This window comes from Bombus impatiens, unplaced genomic scaffold (genome assembly GCF_000188095.3).
Source record: "Bombus impatiens unplaced genomic scaffold, BIMP_2.2 scf_0487, whole genome shotgun sequence".
Taxonomy (NCBI): domain Eukaryota; kingdom Metazoa; phylum Arthropoda; class Insecta; order Hymenoptera; family Apidae; genus Bombus; species Bombus impatiens.
The window spans coordinates 335732-362253 of NT_176906.1; the positions used below are offsets into that span (position 1 = coordinate 335732).

At 34.4% G+C, this 26522-nt stretch overlaps 5 protein-coding genes across 9 annotated transcripts in view; 4 read left to right on the forward strand and 1 right to left on the reverse strand.

The window, feature by feature from the left end:
- LOC100742909 overlaps positions 1-3054 on the forward strand; it is a gene marked incomplete at its 5' end in the record, with an annotated part of 31254 nt that extends 28200 nt beyond the window's left edge. Inside the window, 1 exon segment of the mRNA XM_024368860.2 lies at positions 1-3054. This exon segment is cut by the window's left edge and continues 31 nt beyond it. Within this exon segment, the coding sequence (XP_024224628.1) occupies positions 1-302 (302 nt within the window).
- An 8964-nt stretch (positions 3055-12018) lies between these two features.
- Positions 12019-13423, forward strand: LOC105680992. The gene is made up of 4 exons (XM_024368871.2): positions 12019-12356; positions 12460-12639; positions 12737-12948; positions 13025-13423. The coding sequence occupies exons 1-4, from the start codon at positions 12230-12232 to the stop codon at positions 13322-13324; spliced, it is 819 nt and encodes a 272-aa protein (XP_024224639.1). The 5' UTR covers positions 12019-12229; the 3' UTR covers positions 13325-13423.
- A 160-nt stretch (positions 13424-13583) lies between these two features.
- Positions 13584-19140, reverse strand: LOC100746306 (TIP41-like protein). Of its 5 annotated transcripts, none has more exons than XM_024368869.2 (6): positions 19003-19140; positions 15581-15762; positions 15335-15514; positions 14519-14741; positions 14277-14435; positions 13584-13824 (listed from the first exon to the last, which is right to left on the reverse strand). In XM_024368869.2, exons 2-6 carry the CDS (start codon positions 15757-15759, stop codon positions 13624-13626), a joined length of 942 nt encoding a protein of 313 aa, XP_024224637.1. In that variant the 5' UTR covers positions 15760-15762; positions 19003-19140; the 3' UTR covers positions 13584-13623. The 5 variants fall into 5 exon arrangements, with proteins under 5 accessions (XP_024224637.1, XP_033177656.1, XP_003491028.1 ...); XM_033321765.1 differs by lacking the exon at positions 19003-19140 and adding an exon at positions 18569-18653; XM_003490980.3 differs by lacking the exon at positions 19003-19140 and adding an exon at positions 16168-16362.
- On the forward strand, positions 16802-19160 carry LOC100746421 (TWiK family of potassium channels protein 7). The gene is made up of 5 exons (XM_024368870.2): positions 16802-17070; positions 17797-17928; positions 18081-18270; positions 18497-18712; positions 18968-19160. Exons 1-5 carry the CDS (start codon positions 16900-16902, stop codon positions 19126-19128), a joined length of 870 nt encoding a protein of 289 aa, XP_024224638.1. The 5' UTR covers positions 16802-16899; the 3' UTR covers positions 19129-19160.
- A 764-nt stretch (positions 19161-19924) lies between these two features.
- Positions 19925-26199, forward strand: LOC105680996 (glutamic acid-rich protein). The gene is made up of 7 exons (XM_024368867.2): positions 19925-20157; positions 20704-20876; positions 20994-21727; positions 22549-22788; positions 22975-23130; positions 23204-25224; positions 25270-26199. Exons 3-7 carry the CDS (start codon positions 21614-21616, stop codon positions 25946-25948), a joined length of 3210 nt encoding a protein of 1069 aa, XP_024224635.1. The 5' UTR covers positions 19925-20157; positions 20704-20876; positions 20994-21613; the 3' UTR covers positions 25949-26199.
- Positions 26200-26522: the final 323 nt, after the last annotated feature.

Here is a 26522-nt window from a genome sequence, read left to right on the forward strand (position 1 = left end):
GGGAGGCGGCCGGGAGCTGCGCGGACGAACCATGCTCCTGCACGGGGAACAGGAGGGCCTCCAGGTGGGCTTGTCTCGGTGCCCTTACCCTCGTCATGCCTTGCTTATTGTGCTACTGGCCGTTCAAGGGCTGCGTCGCTTTGTGCGAAATATGTTACGCCCGGCACGCCGCTCAGGGATGCAGATGCAACCCAAACACGATCGGGAACGCCGGGAATAGGCATCATCCGATCGCCAACGACATCGGGGACTCGAGGGATCCGGAGAAAAGGTTGCTCGACCCGGTTACACCGGAACTCTAATAGTTGGGTATTCCGACACCGGTAATACACGTGGTGTATCGCGGTCTCTCGCGAACAGAGACGCCAAGGCTCTTCTATGCACAGGATTATCGAGAGGGAGCAAAATGAAAAATTGCATTAAGTACAAGAGTTGCATTTAAGTCGAGAAACGATATCGAAGATTCTGACGAATTTGTACGTCTGACGTCGCGAGTGTTTTATTTATTATTCTTCCATGCGCGCGCGAAAGTGCGATGCGAGCGAGAGAGTTTGAAAGAGCAAGAACGTGTACGAATGGAAGAATGCGAGTATCGTGTAGCAGTGGTAGGAAGGAAAGGAGGCGAAGGAGGAGTAGGAGAATGGAAGATGGGCGAAGGGTAGAAAGGCGGCGGAGAAAGGGCGAGAAAGATTGACAATGTACTACGCGAGCGTGCGTATAAACGCAGAGACATACCACTTACGTATAGATAGGTCTATACATGATAGAATATATAAATAGTACGCGCACACACAGGGAGAAAATGCGAGCGTGACCAAGCGAATGCGTGGTAATAGTAAGCGAGCGTACGAGAGAGAAAGCGTGAAAGTAAATAGACGAACCACTAAAGTATATTGAACGCGAACACGTGTACGCGCGTGTACACGCGTTCCTGCTGTTACTTTGCTCGAAACGCGTATACACGCGTCTACGCCTAGGTTATAGGTATGTATATTGTATATTACATTTGTATAAAGAAGAAACTTTTCTACGGTTAATTTATTCGTGGCTGTATCGCCAAGTAACACATAAAGTTTCACAGTAGGAGCACGACACGGAGAGAGAGAGGCGGCGAGAGATGTTTGATCAGCAGGCGGCGAAAGAATTCGGAAGGCGTCCTGCCCGACTGGACTCGATTATTTTCTGAAACCGTGTTCCAGTCGCTTGCATCTCGCGGTAAAATACGTATATAAGAATCGAAAAAGGAAGGAATAAAGATATGGAGGGGAAGAAAAAGGGTGAGGGGGGAGAAGGGGAAGAGACGGAGAAAGAAAGCTCTGAAAAGAAGCATTGTCCGCGTTTCCGAGCGTTTTCCTCCGCTCGGTACACGATGTATACGCTTTTATACTCGTTAACACTGTTGTATCGAGCGGCCCTGTCGAGCGTTAGAGAGCGGTATGACACGAGATCGAGATAATGCACGCGTTCGGGCTGCGTGAGAGCGAGAGCGCTATGTAAGTCTGTAAGAATGAACGGTTGCATCTATACGTGTATCTGTGTGTAAGTGTCGGTGTACGTGCGTATATGTGTATGTATGTATGTATGTATGCGTATATGGGTGTGCTTCATGGGGACGGCGAGAATGCGGGCAGATGGGAAAAGGACAATTGCGTGGGGGCATAAGCGTGAGGAGAAGAGAAGTACGGCACAGGACAGAATGAATCAGGGAAGGGGGAGGAAAGAACACAACACGCCTGAAATCTCTTACGTACGTATACGTATTTATATACGTTAGGTTGTCGGGCGTCGTTTTCCATTTCGTTAATTCTCTTCCTTTTTTCCAGTATTATCTAGTCGTGCGAGTTTAATTAAATATCGTTTCATTAAGGTACGAGGTACAAAGCGATACACGCGTCGTGCGGTGGTGTAGTTGACAGGCCGTTCTGCCGGTGTTGCTCCGCTCTTCTATAACGCGAGAGTGGATTCGCGACTCGGGATCCCCCCTTTTTTTTTCTTCTTTCGTTGTTACGAACGCCGATTTAACGTATATACACGGATAATCGCTTTCCTCGTTGATTCGACTCTACTTCTTTGACCAAGATTTTGAAATAATTAACGCCTTCGAGACTCTGGTGTTGTGGAGAGCCGAGCCGCCGCTGCAGCCTGGAGCGGAGTTTAATTGCACGGTAACAGCGCTTCCCACGCGGACGGAATTCACCGAACGAAGGTGTGTTAACTTTCCATTCTTGCTCGAGCGGCTTGATCGTTGAGGTATGTCGACGTTCCACGGGACACCGTCATCCTCACGACCACGATAACGTTCGTTTCTTTTTATTGTCGAGACTGTCTAAACCGTTTTCCCAACAGATACCACCGACACCACCGTTTTATCCATGTTTGAAACGCATCGAACGAAATATACGAGTAGTCCTTGCATTTTTGGCACACTTTGGGAAAGATTTGACAAACGATCGAAGACGCGCGTACCGTTAACGCGTACAAAGTCCACAGCGAAAAGTAATTCCTTGGAAGTTGGTAAAGCACGAGAGGGGGGTCGAAAGGTTGGAAAACGCGTCACGGGAGGAGCGATTGCTCGGCGAAGCGGTTTTTCTTCCGATTGTTCGTTCGGCTTCGTTCGTCGCGAAGAGGCAGCGAGAAACGGGAAGAAACCACTCGTCTGCCGCTGCGTTGACTTTCGAGAGTCGTCCGCGATAGGACCTGTCGCGGAGTGAACGTGGCGGGAAACGATCGAACGTCCAACGAATCGCAACATCCCGAAATCAATCCCCTCTCGTAGGTTCGCCCTTCCAAGTCGAGGGAATAGGAGAACGCATGGTACAGGGAGAACTTTCCGCGGATCGGCCGTAATTGGAAACTTTGGATGCGTTGATCGTATAGCCTTTCACGACTCGCGAAACCTTCGACGTACACTGATTTGATGTTGCGAGCATATTTGGTGCAAATAAAAAAGATACGACGAGACCATTGGAAACTGTCTTTTAACGACGAGTAATTTTTTTTTTAATTGATCTTCCGAATGGTACTTTATATACACGAGGAACGAAGCATCTGGCTAAGAAATGCTGAAAAAAAGGTGAATCGGACACGGGCATATTCGTTGAAATACAATTGGAATGGTCGAGATCGACTCACGGGAGCATCGAGCCTTGGGGCAAAAAGGTAAAAGTGTTAATCAAGGAGTACGTCGGGACGATCCCATTGATGCGTTTTATCCGCGCGCCTGTATGTATAATATGTATGGTTGCATGTGTGTGCGCGCGCGTGTCTCGCGAAGAGAAAAGGAAAAATGTATGTTTTTATTAATATTAACTATATATGCTCTGTATATGTCTTGTAAATATTATATATATATATACACATATATGCATATATATATACATATGAATTATATATATACACAAACATGTATATATACATGTATATATATATATATACATATATATTTATGCATTTCTGTTTAACATATTGGAAGCAGTAGTTTGAGGACAGCCAAAATTGTTTCCGATTATTTCGATTCTCCGATTAATTTAGAGATTCGTCTATCGTTCTTTGCAATATCATTTGTCGGGTGCGCAGAGGTTATCACACGAGTCGAGACATCTGATCGATTCCTCCCTGTCTCTCTTGCTTAACATTTTCTCTTCCGTATCATCAATCCTTGGTCTTTCTTTCGACGTTTGCCGCATCGTACTTATAAACAGCGACAGCTTTCGAAATACATTTACAATGGAAATCCTTGCGAAAATTCGAAGAAGAATACTCATCCACCCTTTGTATCATCGCAGCGATAATCTTCTCGTTACTTCGGATAAAATAATGGGATCGACGAAATGAGAACGGAGGCAAATAAAATTCGTAACTTGTATGTCTACGTTGTTTGATGGAAAACGATCGGGAGAAAGACAAGGATACAGCCTGCCGCGAGATCAGGAAATCTGTCCAAAATCGTTAGAAAGAAAAACAGATTGCGATAAACAAGGAAAATAAATAGATGTATCAGCGTATCCAGGTTCGATCAGTTTCTTCTACGGTGAATAAGCTCTCGTCGCATCAGTATCGTTACCGTGTAGTCTCCTTGCGAAACCTGATTCTTCGGGACATTGTAATCGCAAAGCGTTTAACATCGACGTAACTACGATATATGTCTTACGTGCACGGACGTACAATATTAAAAAAGAACAATGTGGTGTAGAAAACGAAGAAACGTACCAATTCGGTGTATTAATCCCCTCGCCCCCCCCTCTCCATGGATCGATACAAATTCGCCTCAAACTGAACAATCTTACTACCTTTGATAAATAATATATCGCAATGGCTAATAAAACGGCACAAAGAAAAAAAGGAGAGAGAGAGAGAGAGAGAGAGAGAGAGAGAAACAGGAGAATAGAAAAGAACGAAAAATTCCATTACTTCCGGTTGATGCGAATTCGTTACGTCCATAGGAATGCGTTGACGCACATGTTGTTATCTAATTGTTAGTAGATTCAGGTTTATACCGGCAATTGTTAATAAAGTTAGTAAGCAAATACTTTTTTATTTTCTTTTTTTTCTCGCGCGAATTTCGTCCTTATCTTTTTTTTCATTCTTTATACATGCTTTTTGTAAGAAATAAAATATTTCTGGATTTTCATAGACTCCACTGATAGCCGAAGCTTCGATATTTGAATTCTATCGATTGAAAAAAGTGTTAAAGCTAGCGGATTGAAAAGTGAGAAAGTTCAGCACTACGGATATTAGTTCGCTATGAATTTATAGTACGTTTAAGAACGTGTCTCGTCGATTTTTACGCATTCATAGGATATTCAAAGATGTAAAATATTGGATCTCAAAATTACATCACGCTCTACGATGTTTCGTATATAAAACAATCTTCTATCGAAGTCCGATCTGTCTGATTATATTCATAAAAGTATGAATTTGCATAAATATCGTCAGTCTAGCGATTCGACTTTAATTGGTCTTGAAGTCGGTTTTATCGATTCGCTCTAATTACTGGAAAGTGGAGATATCTCCTTGCTGCAGCAGTCCCTTCGATTGATAATTAATTCCTGCAATCTTTATCGCGATATAGGAGTCGAAGATGCATTTACTATGAATGAAGAGTGAACATCGTCGTGCAAATTGAATATTCCATGGCGACGAGAATAAGACGTGAAAATACGTCCTCCACCATCTGTTTCGCTTGTTCCTGGCCGATTCGTGACAGTTTGAGTTAATCAAAAAGAAGAAGAAGAATAAGAAGATGACGCCGATGAGGAGCTACGTAAGGGAAGGTTGAAAGGGAAAGAGAGAGAGAGAGAGAGAGAGAGAGAAAGAGAAAAAGGGGGTCTGACGAGTCGAAAATAAGAAGAAAGCAAAGTGGCAGGCTGGCTGGTCCAGTGTTATCACGTGACCGGAAGTGGCCTCTTCCCCACCCTTCAACTCCACCTTCGATGTCGAGACCTGTACACGATCTCCCCTTCCCTCCTTTCTTGGGCTTCATCCGGTTAGCGATGGGCATTAAATTCCGTCCGTTGCAAGTTTTCGAACGATTTAGTCAGACAAAAATCTCCGATAATAATTTGGTTTTAATGGAATGAATGAGCGGCGTTTCCAATAATTCATAGGAAAAGAGCGATCGATAGAACACAGCGTATGTGCATTTCTTGGAATATTAATTAGACCGTATAGAAATACTAGGAGAATGCGGCGTTATCGCCCCAGTTGTTCGAAATCACTCGAAAACATCTGTGGAATATTAATTCATTAAGGGTCACGTTGCTTTAATACGACATTTCATTTGCAATTTCTTTTTTACCGATCTATGTTATCTAAATACTGTTTTTCAATGTTGTAGCTGTGAAAGGGAATATTTTTCGTCGTTATTTTTTTCACTCAGATCTCAAGTTGAACTTAGAGAGATGTACGTGCTTGTTACAACGCTTCTATACTAACGATCAATTAGGTCCAAAAATATAAAGTTTTAAGAAACTGATAAGTCATATAGCGGTATTTTCAAATAGCTACAAAAATTCGATAGTACGAGAATCAAAGGAACCTGATGAAAGAAGTTCCATTAGAGAATAAGAATATACGCGAATACATTCTGCAGTTACTGCGATAAATTATTGCTCGGTCCTCGATGAGTTAGCATCTTCCGTAATAACACGAATCAGAATTTGAAGCATCGGTCTTTCACAAATTTGTCCTCGCCGTTTCTTCGAGATTCGATTCGAAGGTTTTGGTCGACACTTTGCGCCGTGCCGTGCTTAAACATACGCACAGTAATTGAACAACGTTCGACGCGATGGAAGTTTTGTCAACGGTCCGAAGCGATTCGGAACGCGTTGATTCCATCGCTATCTCCGGTTACTTATCCCTTCCTCTCCGCACGAACGAACGCATCAACGAGAGGGAAGATTGGCCTGGCTCGCTTTTGCCTCGCTTTGCCTTACCTTGACGACTCGTTCAACCACATTCGAAGAAGTCAAAGCTACCGGAGACGTCCTTTAACCCCTTCTTCCCCTTCACCTTCTGTCCGTCCCGCGAAACTAGTTTCATCCTTTGCTACATATTGTATTAAGAATAAGCACTTATACTCGTACGTGACACGATAATTTCATAGTACCGGCTGATTTAAAGACATTATACGATATGGTACGCGGTGTTTATCGCGTCGCTTTACCTACAGAACGTAAGCAGCGGAGAGACAAAGGTGCAACACGCTGCAGAAAGGTTTCCAGTTCCAGTGGTACAATGCAACAAACAATCTTTGCAGCAGTATTGTGATATATGTCTTGTTCGGTGCAATTTGACGATATAATCGTTGTTGAAAGAACGTTAGACGGAATATTGGCAAAAAGGTAGGGTGATAAGGTGCACGGTTCTATGTGACACGATGATACAAGGCGCCAAAGAGAAACAAACGGATGGACAACTTGTTACAGGGCGCAACAACTTGTTCGCACGAATGCAATTCTAAACGACAAGGAAATACGTGTTAGTCTATGATTACAGCGGATACGTGCTCTAACGAACTATCGTTTTCACGAATACGTTAGAACAATCAAGTATGCGAAGATTACAGGGAAAGGGCGTGACAAGAACAAATCTGTTGTTGATTTTTTAACTTTGATGTTATTCAGCGATTAAAAGCATGTACATTGATATGACGTACTTAAAAGGGAGAACATCCTATTCGACCAGAAGATAAGCATTTTAGCAGTAGATTAGAAATTGACGATGTTACGTTGATAAGATATTGGACTTTCAAATTGCTAAATGTGACTTATCCTATTCTTGCTCTATGGTTTTCGTGTAGATACGCGTGAGATTTTATTCGTCGGAAGGATTCGTCGATAGTTCAATTCCTAAGACATAAGAGATCGATTGTTGGAAAGAGGACGAGGCAAACTTAATTCAGAGTGAGTCCTTGCCCTGATTAGTTCACAATACTTCAATAGTTTTTCTCGCGTCATGCGTAACTCGGAAATGTTCCATCGGAGCAGCAGTCCGAGTGATCGAACGCGCCATTCGACGCGACAGAAGAGTCAAATAGAAGCGACCATTGTACACATACGTTCGAAGCGCATCGTCCCGGAAACGCAAAAATCCGAACCAATAATGCGGTCGGGAAAAGAATCGAGACTGATAGAGAGGTGTTCGTGGAATGCTCGCGATATTCCGAGAATCGCGTGATATTTCCAGTGTCGTTCTACGAACGACGTATTGATCAGTGATTCGTGCATGTGGTAGGTGAAACGGAGGATGGAACGAGCTATCGCGGCTGTCACTCGCGCGCGAGTCGCTGATAAACATTTCACGAAAACGAACGAGTAGCGGAGAGGGAGAGGATTTCGTGAAATTTTGAACGAGTGGAGTGCGATCGAGGTATCTGAAACAGCCAGACGCTTTTACGGTCGATCAGGTTTATCGGGCAGGGAATTAAAAGCGAAGCATTCGGGGACGAAACGAAGGCGAGAAGCGTTCGTCGCCGAGCGATTTTATAGGGATCCGTCGTAAGAATTTATTATCGCGTCAGGGTAATGGGAGAGCCAAGGTCACGTGGAGAGAGAAGGGGGGAAGAAGGAAGAGGAAAAGATCTACGAGCCATCGGTTACACAAATATGACTTACGATCTAACAGGACAGATTAAGCTCAATATTGTGCTGATACGATATACAGAAATTTATTACCGTGAAAGAGAGATTAGAATGAGCGAGGTCGCGGTACGTTTTTCGCGATCCAGTGGAAAGGAAGCGTGTATTTAAAATGATCCATCGATGAAAACGATCGATATACGTACTTCCTAAAAAAAAAAAAAAAAAAATAGGATACATATTTTGATAATAAACCCAATCTTGATTCGCCTCGTTGAAGTTAAGTCGCGAGGATTAAGAACGATAGAAAATATCGTACAAGTTGCACCCGATTATCGAATTCTCGTGCATCGAAGGCAGATATCAAGGACACGATACGTGGAAGTAACCGCACGGATTCCAAAGAGAAGGTCGTCCGCGCTTTAGTGCGCGCCTTAAAGTACCTGGACACTGTGCAGACGTCTTCTTTTCGTCGACGCAGCTTCGGTCGAATCATACAGAGGAGGATGAACGGGATCTTTTTTCTCGATCTGACGCGATAAATGCAATAGCAACGTGCGGTTAGCGGGGTTAGTGTGATGTTTTCGCGACAGGACGTGCGAGTGTTCTATATTAAACTCGGCGAACGCGGGTAGGCCGATTGCGAAACGGACGGCTGATATTTTCGTTACATCGCACGAGTAACTGCTTCCGGCCGAGCATATCCTCCCTCTCTCTCTCTTTCTCTCTCTTGGTTGCTCTCTCCACGGCCGGCGTCCTTCCACTCGCATCCTGCTTTTCTACTCGCTCACCCGCTGACAGACTCTATTTTTCTCGCTCTGCTCGCTAGCTCCCTTATTTGCCGGCTCGTTCTTCTCTCTCTCTCTCTCTTTCTTGCGTCACGCCGTGCGTTGCTGTCTCCTCTCTCTAATCGCCCTCTTTCTCTCTGTCCATCTCTCTGTCTCTCTCTCCTTTCCTTCTCCTTCTTCGTTCTTTTCTCCTTCTCTTTCTTCGTTCTTGCGCGCACGAGAGATCGAGCAGATGCCCGTGCTTCAGCCGGCCGGAAACACCTACGCATCATGGCAGCGTGCGAGGTAGCAAAGCTCAGCGATGGGAACGAACGCCACGCGAAGCTTCCTCTTGCTTCTCGGTAACAAACGAAGGGCTCGCACGCGTCATAACGAAAATGATCCGTGCCAAATTTTTTGACTCCTGGAAGGAAGAATCTTCTATCATACACCTAAAACAGAAAATTATACGTTTCAACAACGATCTTTCTATACATTTCTCAAAATCCAGACACTTGTTACCGATGAAAAAGCTTCATTTTCCGCGGAGTTTTTTTTATAACGCTGCTTGGTTTTGTCTTAGTTTGTATCATCGGAATGTAGACAGTACACTTGAAATCTTACAACAGAATACTGTAAATGTTTCTTCTGTAGGAATTATTTCCTAGAAATCAGCAATTATAATCGTGCCTGTGATCGATTCCTTGTCAATTTTCAATGGCAAAGCAAACATTAAGTATCATATCTGATTTCTGTTAATTCTATCCTTTATGAAATTCATCTTGTAAACAAGACTGTTGTTAATGTAACACCAATTGTATTAAATAGATCTGAAAGTGATATGAAATCTTGAACATCACAGAGGGCTGTCACGTCCCAACTACATCGCTAATCTGCGAAATAGCGACGGGATCGATTCAGGATCCTATCTTTGAAAAGAATTCAAGAACTCGATAGAAGAATATTGTCGCGATGTATATTGTACTATTAATTGTTCGCAATCCTGCTTACAGTAATACAATATTGATATTCGTGAGTTAATGGTCGCACGGTATTGAATTTGTAATAAATGCTATAATGAGCTCCGCAAACGGATGTTGGTTCATCGCTAATGAGAACTAGACAAGCGATATAGATAGAAGGAGACTATGAGAGCTCGCTTCCGTTCTCGGTAATTTTGTCAGTAATGGGTATAATAAGAAGAAAAAGCAAACGTTACCTTATATAATTTGTTAACACGCATAATACAAACAGCAGATGCAATTTATATACCAACAGATATAATTTATGTACGAACACATTGTTCTAAAGTCACCGCGTTTGAACAACGAATGAATTCTGAACAATAACGATGATAGGAACAATTATAATAAAATAATGTAATTTATAAATGAAGATCAAGTTAAAAATGAAGCAATGGTTCAATTTAAATTGCTCATTTCAAAAATGTTCAAAATTAAGTAAGAGTCATTGATTCGAAAGAATCTTGACACCGTCGCTAACCACGTTTTGGTTTCTTCCTTCGGTTGTGTTACGAAGCTCAACAGATTTTCTACGTGTTTCTTTCATAGGTACAGATATCGTGTCACAATGTTGGTCGAACAATGATTGATTCGATTCGCTTCTTCTTCCTTCCTCTACCTTTTTATATCGCTAGATCAACCAGAAAAGACTGTCTCCTTGCCATTGCAATCTTCCAGAGAATCCTTGTCGCGTTTGGATATTATAATGTTTTTCTTGATAGATCGATATTGTCGAAGAAATTTCTACTTGTACTTTATTCTTGTTTTCTCGTTACATTTCGAGGCGCAAATTTTCAAATTAAAATTTTAATGTATTTTGAATTCTTCGCGGGTCGAAAGATTACTCGTGGCGCCACCTACTCGAAACACTTATTACACTAGAAACGCATATGATATTCAGAAAAGATAATAGTACATATCTTCGTTTTCAACTTTTATTGAATGAAAGACAAGTAAATAAAGGGTGCATTATTTATTTATTTACATAGAAATGAATTGCAAACATTTTTAAACATTAAAGAATGTAACCTAATACATTTTTCTAGGTTAACTTATAGGAAACTTTTGATAATATTTTTATCATTAGCATTCGCTTGCTTTTCTACGGTGTATCGTACATCATGTGTCAGCAACTGTAATGCTTATTAAAACATGCATGCGAGATGCTACAAATACAAACTGCTGAAATTTTAAGAAATTTTAAGAAAACTAAAGAATCCTTGCTTTTGAAGGCAATATTCTTAAACTAATCTTTTTTTATAACAATTAGACTTCCATTTTAGACTTCCATTTTATATTTAAATTATAACAAACCAAAACAAAAAACTGGAATCCGCTACTTAATTCACAAGAGGTATACATTAGTGTGCATGAAATGAGACGTTATTGCTTATCGAAGTAAGTTTGCCTCCGCGAAGAATGGAACGCGGGGGATTCGAGGAATGCGAGGTGCGTGTAACAGGCGTGACCTTCCCAAGGTCAGACGGTGTGTAAAGGAACAATGCACACGGGACTTGATCCGTGGTAGTCTACTGCGATACAATACGACTGGTAACAGCAATTACGGTTTCAACCGAAGGAAACACTGTGTGTCCGTGCCTTTGATCATTCAGCTATTCATAGATGCAAACACTGCTGATGTCACTTACTATCATTCAAAAATGTTCCATCAATACAAGTTGCACATTCTCGTAAAACTAGAATTTTTTTATAACATAATTTTTGTAATATAATTTGAAAACAAAGATTCTTGTTGTTTTATACTAAAAGACTATGAATATTCTTACATCTCTTTTAATATCTTACTTATACGTTGCGTATAAGTATTGATTCCATATAAGTTTAGTAAAAAATTTAAATTGTCTACGTCTATTTGACTGTAAACTGATTTTTAAGTTTTATTTTTTATTTATTTTCATTCTATTTTACATCGCTTGCATTTGTAATGTTTAATAAAAATATAAATAAATAATTTTTTAATTATTTCAATTCGCTTTGCATTTTATCTTTTCAAATTATCGATTGTACTTGCCTGATATATTTTAAAATTAATCCAGCGCCAAGATTACAATTTTAAAATGGAACTAACAGTGCACTCTAGTGGCAAACGTCCAAATTTAATATTGCTTAAAATAAAGACTTGAATCTTCCAAGTGCTTTTCTACTGGTAACAAACTTCTTCGCGCCAAGTCTTTCATCTCAACATACGTGAATGTAAACACTTAATACATGCTGCTAAATTTTCTAAACGTTATTTATACTGAAATAAAATGTGGTGTGTAGTGAATTTCTCTAGATCTTCTTTTAAATTATATATTCTTTTTAATTAGAAAATATAACAAATATAGCAAATATAGATCTAATGAATTGGACGGATTTACCAAAAGAAATCAACGAAGATTTTGTTTCATACAAAGGAGATTATGATTTTCCGCAGTATCTATCTGATGAAAAAGAGTGGGTCAATTTCAAACATAAAAACTTTGAAGGTGGATTAAAACATTAAATGCAATAATTGATAAGTAGTATAAATTTTAAATATATCATTATATAAATATTATGTATTATTACAAGCACAGTAAATTATTTTAGATAATATAGAAATTTTTGAACCCTTCTTAATAATGGAATTGTATAGATTTATACCTTATTTTGAGGGTAAACATGTCAAATTTCATCCTCTCAATATGCCTTATATTAAAATAAGAAAAATAGAAATAGTCGGATTTGTGATAGATGTTTCTGAAGATCCTAAATATTATGAATATCATGGTAAGTAATATAAACTATGTGAATTGACAAGTAATATCTGTAAGCTTTAATAAAGGCCTTTGCGTTAAACAAGTAATTTAAATAAAAATTGTTATAGTTGATGATGGAACAGGAAATATTATTATTTATTATGAGAAAGAAGATTTCAAAAGAGCTGCATTGCGAAGAAAGAAAATTGACATTAAATATAATAAAAGTGCAAAGAATATAGATATTAAATCGTTAAAAACTCAAAAGTGCCCAAAACATTTACCAAATCCCCGTCCGAAATTTGTGTATTCTCCTGGGACAAGTATATCTGATATAGCTGTAAGTGATAAAATGTAATTTTAACTGTAATATATGAAAGAGCAAGATGATATTAATGTATATATTTATTATATAGATTTTTGAACATAATTGGTCACTGGAGACAAATAATGGGACATTGGGTAGAAAACTAAAACGTTGTGCTCATGTACATGCAGTAGGTTACTGTACATTTGATTTTATGTACACAAAGAAATCAAGTGAAGAAATTACATGTGAAGATTTATTTAATGCCAAACTATATTTTCTTGCAAACAGAATTACTTGCATAAGTGAACACAAATATAATAAAATATTGCTTTTGTGGATAAATACAGTTGTTAGAAGACGATATGATGAAAATTTAAATGAAAAAGCATCTTCTTCCAAAACATAGAAATAAAAGTAGATTCTACTATATTTTACAGATATAAAATGTGACAATTCTATACAATTGTTAAATGATGGAATAAAACAATTATAATGGTACTAGATATATTACCGAAAAAGCATTTATTTGGAACATTTTGGATGCATTATTCATGTGTTAAATATTATATATCGAATTAAAAATTTTTTATTGTTAATTAAATTGAAAATTCACACACAATGAAAGGTTACATGGCAATGTCTTTTTTCAATAAATGCACATTTGATTGTTTCAGATTGTGATATATTTATATATAAATGGAAATTTTAGGTAACAGAATTGTCTATTTCACTTGTATTAGCTCTAGGTGTTACACTGGCTGTTACTATTTCATTAACCAATTCGTTGTCGTTGTTTGTGACTAATTCTGTTTTACTTGACATCATTATTAGCTTATGATACTGACATCCAGTTAAGGGCAAATGTGGTGCTATTTCGCTTGGCTCTACAAAAAGTGATGGTGGAACCTAAAAAAAATTAATTTCTGGTTCATTCTAATTGTTATTTTGTTTATGTAGTAGAGTAGAGACTTCATAGAAACTCAGGAGTTTGGTTATCCATAAAATATCAATAAACAGTACGTTTAAAAAAGCACAGTCTATATCTTAAGAGAAACACAGTACATTTTAAAAGGACAAGCAAAAAATAAATTTAATATGTATGTAACATTTTATATAATATTATAATAATATTGTGTTTAATCTCATTTCAATTAGAAAAAAATTCACCAACATTTTATTGAAATTTTTATTAACAAAAAATGAAAATAAAAATGTTTTGTCATTGCATTGCAAGGCAATATAAATTTTGAAAGCAAAATCACTGACATGTCATATTATTGGTATGGATAAAACATGAGCTGTTATAGTTTTGTTCTAGAGTATTGTTTGTATTAAAACTATATTAAACAATTACTTACACGTATTTCTTCAACTCTGGCTTCTCTTGATGTATATTCTCTTAATATATAATCTTGACCAAATTCATGATACAGCCGCGTATCATTTATCCTCAACATTACACCATCAATTCTCAGAAAATATCTCAATAAAATGAAAAAGCTAGTTGGCATAACTCGCTATTTAAATCAGTAAATAAAATTAGGATAAAACAAGTTATATACTTCTTTTTTAGGACAAATGTATTCATATAGTGACTTACAATTTTTACAGAGCAAACTGCAATGCCATTATCATGAAGTTCATCTTCAAACAATGTTAAATCATGATAAAACAGGATTTTATCTCTCCTTTTTAATTTATCCACGTCAATTCGTTCATTAGTTTCCTGAATTTCAAAATTAGATATCGTCCCAGTATAATTACTGGTAAATGTCCAATCAAATGGTTTTACTTTTTCTTCCAAATATTCACTGCTTTCTGATCTATGGAATAATATATATATATATGTATAAATGATTAATATATATATATATATATATATATATATATATATATATTTTTTTATATATATATATATATATATATATATATATATATATATATATATATATATATATATATATATATATATATATATATATATATATATATATATATATATATATATATATATATATATATATATATATATATATATATATATATATATATATATATATATATATATATATATATATATATATATATATATATATATATATATATATATATATATATATATATATATATATATATATATATATATATATATATATATATATATATATATATATATATATATATATATATATATATATATATATATATATATATATATATATATATATATATATATATATATATATATATATATATATATATATATATATATATATATATATATATATATATATATATATATTATTCCATAGATCAGAAAGCAGTATATATATATATATACATACATGTATTATTATTACTATTAAAAAATGTATTGATAAATAAAGTGAATACATATGAGTATACATATCTGTACCTGGATTCTTTCCAAGCTTCTGCACATGCTAATTGAATATTAATTTTTCCATTTGATACAGTTCTCAAAGCATCTAATGCATTGAATTGCATGGATGCACCATCCTGATGTTTTAAAGTTAATATATTATTTGGAAATACCATGTCTGGCATGTGCGGCAATTCTAAGGTACGGCTGAAACTGTAGAAGTATTTATATAATATAATTCACCACAATTCTATACATAATCAAAGTTATCTAATGTACATGCAAAATTGACAGGCATCAGCATCCTTATCGCCACAACCATTTTCACTCTTAGAACATTTAGAATGAAGTATGTGTGACTGCGTGTATTTGATATGCCACGGAGGAAATACATGTTCTTCTTGATTAACAGGAAGCCTCAAAATGTCAATTCCACCATGAACTTTCACTGCTGTCATGATCTAAAATATATTTATTATAGAACATATTACATTGATACAAATTAAAAAATTTACGCAATAATCACATTTGAAAGATATTTGTCTATCTATGTAACATAATTATAAATATTAATACAATTTAGATTTATGGAAATTGAATGAAACAATAGATAATCTATATAATTAATTAAGAATAAAGTAGAATGTTTATAGATATTGATTCAATAACCTAACAAAATGCCATATTCGCTTGCATGTTTTAACCGTAACATTTTGCATCTTTATTATATTATGATGCAATACTAGATTTTATGTATTTTAATGTATTTTATAATTAATACCAGATTTATATTTATTTCATTAACTGTTATAATAATATTCTATAAACTGTCACATACTGTTTGTATATACATAAGGTATACTCACGAAAACTAGTTATTAAGCTTAATTATTAAATTTATAGTCAAATAACATCACGGATGTTATTCCAATTATCTAGCGATCGCTGCTATTTTTGTTTGAATAATTATTCGTTTCCTTATTGAAAATTTCTTTCGAACATGACAATCGCAGTCTGTTCATAATACTTCTTTACCGACTGTACGCTGAGCGCTTACTTGCAAAAATTGTATACCTTTTATAAAATATATGTACAATGTATGTAAGTACTTACATATTTCCATATTAAAAATAACATTTCATTGCAATATTATCAACATATTTTTTTAGTATAGGTCAATCTGAATTACAAAATATATATTTTCTCCACGAAAATGTGTTCATAATAAATTACCGTGAATGTAGTATAAAAAATTAAAACTTTTGGTATGTTTGGATTGCTAACTAAAATGTTCTCAAAAATAAAATATTAGAATGACTGAAAAGATTAGAATGAATTTAAATAAGTAAAATTTAAGTATATGATAGGAGAAGATCATGTAATTATCAAACACCAGGCACTGCTTAAAAATATGTAATATCGATCATATCTAAAGATACTTGACAAAATTGAATTCTGGGCGAAGTTTTAAGACCACAGTTCCTTCGCTCTTCCGTACGGAAATAACCGAAGTGATTGTAGAAGATTCGGGTGAACCCAATCAGTCTCCCTCGAGTATAAGAAGCAGTTACGTGTTTCGCAAAACGCGTGTGTTTAAAATGTCGATCAAAAAGTCTGATTTATCTGTGGGATTTACTGAAGAAAATGTCGGACAAACTACAGAAGAAAGAAGATTGTTTCAAAAGCAACATATACAAAAAATCAAGTCGATCGCTGGTCACGTTGGACTTTTGATTGCATTGATGCTTTATACAGCAATTGGTGGTTTAGTAAGTTAAACTTTTAAACGTGCACGTTTAAATTAAAAAAACTAAATAGAAATAGCTACTGCATTTTTCGTCAAATAACTATATAAAGTTGCTGTTAGATATGAAAAGAACAATTGGATGAAAAATTACTCTTTTATAAATAATTACGCGTTAAAGGAATGTTATAAATAATGTAAAAATGTATAGAAAGATTTTTAATGACAAATGGTATTTGGTTGATATTATTAAACATACCAATGAATATTCCAATTTTTTAACTATTTATTTACGCAAGTTTATAGAATGTAATATTTACAGAAATAACAACGCGGATCTGGATTTCCATTTGGTGTCTTTATTTTTAGCAATTGACCAATCGCATGGCTCGATGCGATTAATACTAACCTCCTTTGTTAAACGTTTACATATATTGTTTATCTTTTAGTTTGCAATTTTTAAAGAATGAATTTGTATGTTATCTTTGAAAGAATATTACCTAGTATTAAACTCACGGAATAAAATAATTAGCGACATTATCAAAATGCAAATCGAACATATATTTGAAGCACGTAAAATGATATTGAAAGACCAACCACTTGAGAGTCAAGAGGTTTACAAGTGTATTAAATGTCGTTAGTAAACAAAGTTAATTTCTTACATTAGAACTATGCTATTCTAGAACAATGTTGAAATATATAAATCATAAAATAATTTGGTGGAATTTATTATTATAGTTTTCATTAACAGGTTTTTCGGCATATCGAACTTCCGGCAGAATTAGCACGTTTGGAAGTTTTGCGCGCCAATTTACGTGCTGAAAGATATTCATTCGTCAATGCGGTTTCCAACAATACCGATGTGTCAAATTTACGCACATTGGTAAGTCGGTGATTTCAACATTGATGGTGCACCTTCAAATTTCGATTCGAAATACTCACTTGGTGGAGGTGATCAAAATCGAACCGATATTTTGAAACGTACCAATCGTTTTTGAATAGTTAGAAAGAATGCGATGCAAGGGATGTTTACAGGTTAGCGTAAAATTACGTGCTTACGAAGAGGCAGTCCAGAAAGCAGCACAAGGTGGTTTGTTGGTCTCTTTCGTGACAGACACAATAGACCAAGAAAATCGAGATACGACAGATTTACAGCCGATCGTAACTGAAAGATGGAGTGTTTTTCAAGCCGTATTTTTCGCAAGCACTGTTCTTACAACGATTGGTAATGAATAACAATTAAACGTGTAATTTAAATCTAAGTTGATTTATGACGATCAAGAGATTGTGCTTGTAACAGTTTCCTAACATATAATACAATTAGGTACGAATTAATGTAATTTTAAAAACACGAAATTCACAGGTAGATTAAGTGGACGGACAACAAATACTGTTTCTATACTTTTGTTTGTTTGGTTGTTCTTTCCTTTTTTTTCTTTTGTTGTTTTAAGGATATGGGAACGTTGTACCATCTACTAATCTGGGAAGGATGTTCTGCATCTTATTCGCATTCGTTGGCATACCTTTGACATTGATAGTAATAGCTGATTGGGGGAAACTATTCGCTGGAGGTGTAGTTAAAATCGCATTAACCCTAAAATCGAAACTCCCGCTTCACTTTTCTTTTCCCTGCGTTCCGACAAATTTAGCAGGAAGGCGATCGCTTGGTAAGTTCGATTAACTCATTTGAATTATATTAAGTTCAATAGAGAAAGTATTAAATAGAGAAAGCCATTAGGTGGTATTGATAAAATCCGCATTCACTTAGTTGCCAACCCAATAAAACGATAACTAACTTTATATTCGAATTAGTATATTCATAATACTCTTGATATTATTATATATCGTTTTTTTTTGCACGTTATACAAATTGCATTATAAATTTTTATACAAAAATATAAAGTTGCATATTCTTTTTATAGGAGCATTTACAGCGATTGTTTTACTTTTTTTATACCTCGCTTGCGGTGCAGGTATGTTCATGTTATGGGAAGATGACTGGAATTTTTTTGATGGATTTTATTTTTGTTTTGTCACTATGACCACGATAGGATTCGGTGACTTAGTACCGAGTAAGTATTAAAATACATGTTACACTTAAAAGAGTTTTTGAAATATCACGCGGACCCACGACGTAATAAGTAGTTTTTACTTTACGTTCGAAAGGATACTGTTATTCGTACCCACGTAGTGCGTATTTATAGATTATTATTTATATACCTTCTGTTATCGTCTTTTTATAGAGAAACCGAAATACACGTTACTATGTACTCTATATATCTTGGTTGGTTTGGCGTTGACGAGTACTATTATTGAGCTTGTAAGTCGACAGTATGCTCAATCATGGAGAAGATTGCAAAGGCTCAGCGGGCCATTGGCTGAAACTATTCGCAGACTAGGTGAACAGGCTGGAGGCGATATGTCCGCGCTGCATTCAGATCTTAGGTAATCATGATGAATTATATTGTTTATAATAATAATCTTTGAATGTTTTCATATTATTGTTAATTTTAGAAAAGTTTTGACAGTGATATCAATGCCGCGCTTAAAATGGTCAACATCTTTTAATCGAGAAGATTCGAAAGATCAAGAATGGGAAGAAGCAGTAGAAGCTGTGCTTCGTGATATAGCTGCGAATGCTAATAATACCCAGCCAAAGAAAAAACAGATAATGCAAATTGTTATTTATGAGTCGAGTGTCTGACTGAAAGCAAGATTTATAATTCGACTGTTTATTCCTTTCGAAATAAGTTTATAATATTCGATGTACATGTGCTATCTTTACTTAAACTTAAAAACTTTACCCGCGTGAACTGCGCGCGTCGGTAGATTAACCCGCGAACGCGCAGAAACCGTTAACCCTGAGTTCGATCAGTAGTTCTAATGTTGAACTACCCTGATCGACGAAAACAATAATTCGTAGACGAGCAATCACTAAATTTAGAAATTATAGCACCGCACGAAGCAGGACAAAGGACGTTGTTCTGCATTCGTTGTCGGCTCTCACAGTGACGTCTACGTTGGTTAAATCGGTGATAATTTCGGTCCAATGGTCCAGATCGTGCAAAATAGAACCGACCGACCATCAGCTATTGTGTGCATTGCGTATCGTGTGCGTATTTAAATAAATATTTTATATGAAGGTAGAATCGCGGTGGTTCTCCTATTTGATAGTTTTGTATTAGAAAAATTCTAATTGTGCGTTTAAAGTCAATTTAATGAAGGGAAAATATGTATTAGATGAATTTTCAGTTGAAGCAATATTCTCATTCACTGATTTATTGCAAATACATATGTATGTATCTAGTCTTCCATAACAAAGTTTTTCAAAGTTACTTGTAATTTATTCATGTTACATAGTGCATATGAGGATTGAATTTATATACAAACATAATCATTTTTGATCATTTTTTTTAAATACAACATGTGTATGTCGTACTGAGGCCATTGTAAATACTCAATATGTCTGACTCTTACGTCATGCCACCCACGTGTATTCATGTATACTGTTTCGCGCGCGTTGTTTGAATTGGTCAAACTGAAACTTACCGTTACAAGGCATTGCGTAATTTTAAGAGGGGGATATTCCATTTCGTCTATACTATGGCACATTTTATCTTATGGGAAATACGTTTTTATTCAATTCTTTCCTGTTTAGCAATTAAGTACAATGACCGGCATTAAAGATCCGACTGAACAACCGAAGTTGGAGAAAATAAAACAAGGAAATGATCAAATGAATGCTATTGTTAAAAAACGTTTTACAGATTTAACAAATACTTGCATGCAAGATTTATTCAAGTTTTCTGAGAACATGGCAGAATCCTTCAGGTAATTAACCCTCCAATTAATTTCAGCAAAATGTTCTTTTTATAAATAACAAATAAGATTGTTTAATTATTATTCAGTAAGGAATATTTATAATTAACATTTTTTTCTATTTCTCAGGTCAATATTAGATAACATAAAAGTTCGTATCGAACAATTTCACGAACAGAATCGATCTATATTTGATTTATTTTCACTTTCGTCACTGCAAAAATGGTCTCAACGTGAACACTAAAAGATCGAAGATGTGGAAGTATCAATGTTTTTTGATAGATACATGTTTTTCAAAGATATACTTGTACCTAAATTGACCAAAATATTTAAGTCTGCACATTCTTGATGAAATAAAAGCGTTATGAATGTTTAAAACCTAAAATTACTTTAATAAAGGAAAGTCTAGAGAAAAAGCAATTATTATTTACTTATTAGGGCACCTTAATTATCAAATACTGATATTATTTTATTATATAACAACAGTAATTAAAACGTAATTGATGTTTAAGGTTTCAAATTTAACGGTCAAAATGTTGTAAATATATATGTTTCGATAGGTCGACATAGCGTATATTGTACGCCATCTTAGTGGGGTACTATTACCGCCAATCTACTACGTTTCAATGAATTTTGTTACTTACTATATAACTAAAATTTAGTGTTATTTTCGGATTGATGTCTCTAAGTATTTGATTAGTTCATTATTTAAACAATTGGTTTTTATTCTTTGAGTTCTATGTGGCAGCATGTCAAGCCAGTACTGTTTTCTCTGTGCGAGTGATGAAGGTGTTTTCTTGGATGTTACAGCGGACAATAAACAAATGTATTATGATCAACTCGAAATCTGCTCACTTATTAAGGTAGTTTTCTAAAGAGAAATATTCTTACTTGAAATCACTAATTTGCTAGTGAGATATTCGAATTCAATTAAGTTTGCTACAGTAAGTCTGAGCGTGCGTCGATATTTGTGCACATTAAGAAACATAAATATTTGAACAAAGGGTTTGCTTAAATTCATTTCCTTACAATTACATATAAATACAATGAACAGATCTATTATTATTAATAGTGAATGGTCTATTGTAAACAGTAGGAATAAATGTTTTATGTAGTCATTAATTTGCAGACTTTATATTAGAGGTTACAAAAAGCTGTTGGATTAATTTTGCATAAACAAACTTTAATAATACAAGATTAATATTATTTTGTGGAGAATTTGAAAGCCGATGTTTGATTCTATTATGATTCTATTCTGTATGATCATAGTTTCATACTCTGTGATGATTTAAGAGCTTCTATGTCTTCTATAAGATATTTAAGTTATGTTTTAAGTCTTTAACTATAGTATGTTTTAAGTCTTTGGCTATAGTATGTGCTATTATTGATGATTTATTGAATTTGCTGTAATTTTTCTATAAAATATAATCTTTGATACATTTATATTAAATATAAACTGTGCGTTTGGAAAGTGAGTTTTGTTTTCTAATATAAAAAAGTAAACATAAGTTATCACAAAGTTAAATGTAACTATATATGTTTAAACATCACAACATAAATATATGAAATGTATTATGTTATTCTTTTTATTTCGTTGCAACATTTCTTTTATATTTATTGATCTTTAATAAGCATTTTACTTTTTTGTATTTTCAGTCATATTAACTATTTATTATTTACATAGGTACTAAAAGCAGATCAATTACCAACTAAAATTTGTCACAAATGTGCATACGAATTAAATCAATGCAGCTCTTTTATAGAAAAATATAAACGTACTACAAAGCAAAAAATAAATGTTCGCAGACAATGTTGTAGTCTATGTCGTGAACCAGCAAAAAACGAATTTATCTTTGATATTAGTAAAGAGAAGAACTTGCAGTATAATCCATTTCACAAAATACAGGAACTCCTTAATACAAAGGTAGAAACTACTTAATATAGTGGTTTATTGATTACTTTTATAAATATTGATTACTTTTACAAATATATAAATAATATACATATGAATACTTTTAATATTTAATATTTTTATATTTGTATTGTATATTGTATTTTATATGGTATGTAATTTAATATGTAATTCACATATGATTTTTATATTTCTTAGAACAGTGGAAATGTTTATGGAGATTATAAATTCATATGTTTATCTTGCCGGTATGTGATAGATGTATTGATAGATTTAAAGAACATATGTGAAGAAACTACAATTAAATTGGAAGATACAGCTGATAAAAAAATAAATTACTTAACTTTCCCTAAGGTAATATTTAGTCATATATTATATTAAATCATTATATATTATATTAAATCAATATAATATATTTATGTTACAGATAAAAACAACCATTGTAAATCGTAAAACTACCAGCACTGAACCTAATAGAATAAATTTAAACGCATTTCTGGAGTCAGAGAGTGATTCTGACAGAATGACTCGCACACGATCTCGAAATAACAAATTAAACGAACAAACAAAGTCACAAGTTTGTAGTAAATGTGATAATTCTATTAAAACTGATGATGATATATTCAAGATTCATAAAACAGGAGAAATTGTATGTAAATCTTGTTGGAAAAATATGGATATTTGTAAAAGTAAACCTGAGAAAGAAGTGTCAAATAACAAACAAATCAAACTTTGTACAGTTTTTTTAAAAGATGTATTAAAAGATTCTAAAATAAAGAAGGACAAGCTCTATAGGATTGATGAGGATGATGAAGGCAATAAGACATATGTTGTAATGGCCACAAATTTGACAAATGAAAATAAATCCAGTAAGCCAGTTAGTGATATAAGAAATGATATAGAAAAGCAAAGTCAAAAGCGTTCTATTAAAAGTGTAAGGACTGCAGATAAGGACTCAAGTAATGAAGATGTACCTAATAAAAAACACAAGCCTGATGCAAAAGAAATATGTGATACTGACTCAAAGCAGTCCAGTTTGGTTGCACAACAGACAAAGCAAGTTACACAGAAGCATGGTAAGCATAATATTAATCAAAGTTCTGATTCAGATTCTTCTATTCCAAAAATTGCAAAAAATAGCGGCCGCCGTTTAACAAGACATAAACGAGCAACTGGCTCATCCTTATCGGATGCAGATATTGACAATAAGTATAATCGTAAAAGATTAAAAACTATTTTAAGTGGTATTCCTATAAGAGGAAATCGTAATGTAGACTTGAGTGACGAATCGTCGTCAAATGAGGATGTTGTATTAAAGAGAAAGCGATTGAGCTTTACAAGTACTTCATCTGTTACTATAGAAATATGTGATGACGATAACGATCAGGAAAACTTTGAAAAGAATATACGAAAAACGAACAGAAAGAATACTAAAAAACTTGCGAAACTTCCTACAGTTACAAATTCCCAAGAATTGCAGTCTCCAAAATCTGATGATAAAGATGATATATTTAAGACTCAAACATACGTATGCGATGAATGTGGAGCTAGTTATGAAAATAAATTTATAGGTTTGACACACAAATTGACACACTATAAACAACCACAATTAAAATTACAGAAATTAAGTAATGAAACTTGGATGAAAGAAACATCAGGTCCAAGTGAAGCACTAGATGATCAAGTAGAAGATTTGTCTGAGACTATAAAAATTACAGTAGAAGATGATGAAGAAGAATTGATGGAAAGTGAAAAGAATTTTAACACAAGTAACCATGCAGATATAAATTCTAATGCAGGAAGTAATATTAATTCGCCTAAAAAGGAAGTAGTAGAAGATGCTGTTGATGTAAAACTTGTCATGAAAGAATCTGATGATGATCAAACACATAAGACTGAGAAAGAAATAGAAGATCTACAAGAAGATGAAGTTGCAGAAATAAATATCATAAGTCCGTCACAAAATGAAACTAAAACTAAAGAAGACACGAATAAGGAAAGTGAAAAAGAAAATGAGGATAATTATAATAATAATGATGAAACTGATAAAAATATTCATGAATCTATAAAATGTGTGAAGTCAGAAGAAATAATGGAAATTTCACATAGTGATTCTGAAGACAAACAAGAAAATAATAAAGAAAAATATAAGCAGATGGAGGAAGATAAACAAGAAAACGAGAAAGATAAACAAGAAAACGAGAAAGATAAACAAGAAAACGAGAAAGATAAACAAGAAAACGAGAAAGATAAACAAGAAAACGAGGAAGATAAACAAGAAAATGAGGAAGATAAACGAAAAAACGAAAAAGGTAAACAAGAAAACGAGGAAAATAAACGAGAAAACTATAAAGGTAAACAAGAAAATGAGGAAGATAAATGTAAGGTGGAGGAAAAACAAACTAAAATAGTTGAAGAAGTTGAAAAGGTTAAAGCAGTTGAAGAAGTTAAAGTAGTTAAAGAAAGAGGTGGAGAAGAAGATGCAAAGAGAGATTTAGATATTAAAGATGATGAGGAAGGAAAACAGGAAAAGGAACGAAAGGAGGCGATGTGCAATGGGCAAGCGATTCAAACGATTAATAAAGAAAGTTTAAAGAAATTCAGTGAAGATTGTGTTGAAGATACCATGGAAGCAAATGATATTGACGTTTCAAAGAAGATTGAACAAGGTGATATTAAACACAAAGAAACGAACAACGGAATGGACGTAGCCGATGATGAAGGTGATTTAACAACACTTGCCAAACAAAGATCGCCTAAATCGATACAAAAAATAATATCCTGTAATGAAAATAGAATGCAAATAAAAGTAGATGATTCTGATTCAAAAAAATCAGAAGTTTTGGAGAGGACTGTGTTACTCGAAGAAGATACGACTGATAAGGAGAATTTTAATAGAAACGATTTGGAAATCGTGAATGTAGATTCTCCACAACGAAAAGATCCAATAAGCGATTCTGCAAATGCAGCAGCAGAAGTGTTACGAGAAGTACTTGATTTAGCAAGTGCAGAAGTTGTAAAACGACAAGAAGTTATTGATATAAATATTGACACTGATTCCATCGAAACGGAGACTTTGGAAAACATATCACGTGAAATACAAAATATTGTTGATATGCCATCTCTCAAAATTGACGACTCCAAAACTGAAAATGAAACACATGTGGAGTAGTGTATAAATATACATATATATTTATGAGATCACTTTTTTATAAAACTTAAATATAGTTTTTACACAGTCAAAAAGTCAAGTTTCCTCCGCTTCTGTTGCTTAGAAGATATATCATATTATTAATTCTCATTTACATGAAAGGTATAAAATGGAACAATCATTTCATTGGTATTTCAAATTAAAAGATGAAGTGTACAATGGTATTTTACTTTTCAGAGATTAGTAGCCTTTTGTATACGAGTTCATTTTAACATAGAAACACTTGAAAATATTTTACGACATCACAAATGCCTATAATTTTGTGTCATATAATTCGTTGTGGAAGCGTTATAGAATAATAGTATGCGACTTCTACATACACACACACACATACACACACACACATACACACACGATATTTAATGCTCTTTTGTATTTTTGTTTGTGCAACAAAAAAGATTATATTATATTATGTTATATTATATACTTTTAAAAAGCTTATTTCTAATTATTACTATATTTGGTAATTAGCTGTTTTATTTACAGGAATCTCCATGCTTTTTACATTCTTTTTTTTTTTTTTTTTTTTTTGTAA

What these genes read in the sequence shown, in the direction of transcription:
- LOC105680992 (XM_024368871.2), top strand. Translation starts at nt 12,230, where the DNA reads ATGAATTGGACGGATTTACCAAAAGAAATCAACGAAGATTTTGTTTCA. An exon ending in TAAATATTATGAATATCATG is followed by an intron (nt 12,640 to 12,736) that starts GTAAGTAATATA and finishes AAATTGTTATAG; the next exon opens with TTGATGATGGAACAGGAAAT. An exon ending in CAAGTATATCTGATATAGCT is followed by an intron (nt 12,949 to 13,024) that starts GTAAGTGATAAA and finishes TTTATTATATAG; the next exon opens with ATTTTTGAACATAATTGGTC.
- LOC100746421 (XM_024368870.2), top strand. Translation starts at nt 16,900, where the DNA reads ATGTCGATCAAAAAGTCTGATTTATCTGTGGGATTTACTGAAGAAAAT. An exon ending in TGTCAAATTTACGCACATTG is followed by an intron (nt 17,929 to 18,080) that starts GTAAGTCGGTGA and finishes GGATGTTTACAG; the next exon opens with GTTAGCGTAAAATTACGTGC. An exon ending in AGCAGGAAGGCGATCGCTTG is followed by an intron (nt 18,713 to 18,967) that starts GTAAGTTCGATT and finishes TTCTTTTTATAG; the next exon opens with GAGCATTTACAGCGATTGTT.
- LOC100746306 (XM_033321765.1), bottom strand. An exon ending in GATGCCTGTCAATTTTGCAT is followed by an intron (nt 15,515 to 15,580) that starts GTACATTAGATA and finishes ATACTTCTACAG; the next exon opens with TTTCAGCCGTACCTTAGAAT. An exon ending in GAAGCTTGGAAAGAATCCAG is followed by an intron (nt 14,742 to 15,334) that starts GTACAGATATGT and finishes ATTATTCCATAG; the next exon opens with ATCAGAAAGCAGTGAATATT.
- LOC105680996 (XM_024368867.2), top strand. Translation starts at nt 21,614, where the DNA reads ATGTCAAGCCAGTACTGTTTTCTCTGTGCGAGTGATGAAGGTGTTTTC. An exon ending in AGGAACTCCTTAATACAAAG is followed by an intron (nt 22,789 to 22,974) that starts GTAGAAACTACT and finishes TATATTTCTTAG; the next exon opens with AACAGTGGAAATGTTTATGG. An exon ending in ATTACTTAACTTTCCCTAAG is followed by an intron (nt 23,131 to 23,203) that starts GTAATATTTAGT and finishes TTTATGTTACAG; the next exon opens with ATAAAAACAACCATTGTAAA.